Consider the following 1,352-nt stretch of genomic DNA (forward strand, 5'->3'; position numbering starts at 1 on the left):
CACGTTGATTATACACTATAATATCAAATTAATCGATTAGTCAAAACGAAAAATAAGTAACCACGTCCAACCTACCCTCGCTTTCCACCCACAATGTCAACAGTCATCTGCCGTACTTGACCGACGACTTTTCGCCTTGCACTCACACTCGCGCCCATCGCATGTCACTTCCTTCAATTCCTCTCATGCCGGCCGGCCAGGCCAGCCAGTATCTCGTCTCGACTCTTCTCCCCCACGCTCTATAAAACCTAGCGCCCCCTCCCGATCCATTGCCACGCCGTACCAAGCACACAGACAGACACAGCTAACTTCATCGGCGACTAATCAAGCTAAGTAAGCGCGAGCAGCCATGACGGGGATGACTATGGCCGGCGCGTCGTCTCCCTCCAAGAAAAGCGGCCTCCGGGGGCCGCGGCCGCAGCCGCTGAAGGTGGCGTCGGCGCCGCCGTCCTCCAGGCCGTCGACCAAGAAGGCCCACGGTGGCGGTGCGCCGGTGATCGTCTACGAGCACACGCCCAAGGTCGTGCACGCGCGGCCGCACGAGTTCATGACCGTCGTGCAGCGGCTGACCGGCAAGCCGGCGCCGGCTCCGGCGCTGTTCCCTGGCTACGATGTCCCCGGAGCGCCTATGGAGGAGGGAGCTGGAGTAGGAGACCCGCTGCTGCTCACCCTTGGGCACGGGCAGCATCCGCCCATGGCGGCCGGGCAGCTCATGTCCCCCGGCGGCTTCATCTTCTCCCCCAACACCATGCAGTCCATCCAGGAGCTCTGCTCAACCCCTTGTGCTAATTGATCAGCAAAGCAACCATATGCAGTTGATCTGGACATGTTGCTTACTGCAGGTACCAGTCTAGTACGTAGAAGATTACACATATATGCATACTCCTAGTACTATATATGTAAATAGTGCAGTACAAATCAGTTAGCCAGGCAGAGTTCGCGCTGTTCGTGTGAAATTTTCCACGAGGTCGATCGATTGATCGAGGGACTGAAATTTCGCACGCACAGCACAGCAGCTTCTTGATACAGTTTTTATACAATTCTTATACAGTTACGCACAACATCTGTACATTTTTTTGTTCTTCCACATGGGAGCTTCCAGATACAGAAGCATCATCCTTAGCTTGTGTGTAAGATCCACCGTTCGATTTTCGCTTGAGTATTCTACTAGGGATAAGAAAAATATCTGGAGTTTCGAAACAGAATACTGTGTCGCTTTCGTTGTTCCATTTGACCTTTTCCATGCATGTGCTCACGGTTTTGACATCAGAGGGGCCGGCGACAATGCATGAACTGCCGGCCCGCGCAAGTTTTCCACCATTCGCTGTGACGATTTGTACGCATGCGGCGAT

The 1,352-nt window shown here is 53.9% G+C and overlaps 1 protein-coding gene across 1 annotated transcript; it reads left to right on the plus strand.

The window, feature by feature from the left end:
• The first annotated feature begins 280 nt into the window (after positions 1 to 280).
• On the plus strand, positions 281 to 1,061 carry LOC123125689 (uncharacterized). The gene has a single exon (XM_044546162.1). It carries the CDS (start codon positions 350 to 352, stop codon positions 791 to 793), a length of 444 nt encoding a protein of 147 aa, XP_044402097.1. The 5' UTR covers positions 281 to 349; the 3' UTR covers positions 794 to 1,061.
• The last annotated feature ends 291 nt before the right edge of the window (positions 1,062 to 1,352 follow it).

The sequence above is a fragment of the Triticum aestivum genome, chromosome 5D, assembly GCF_018294505.1.
Source record: "Triticum aestivum cultivar Chinese Spring chromosome 5D, IWGSC CS RefSeq v2.1, whole genome shotgun sequence".
Taxonomy (NCBI): domain Eukaryota; kingdom Viridiplantae; phylum Streptophyta; class Magnoliopsida; order Poales; family Poaceae; genus Triticum; species Triticum aestivum.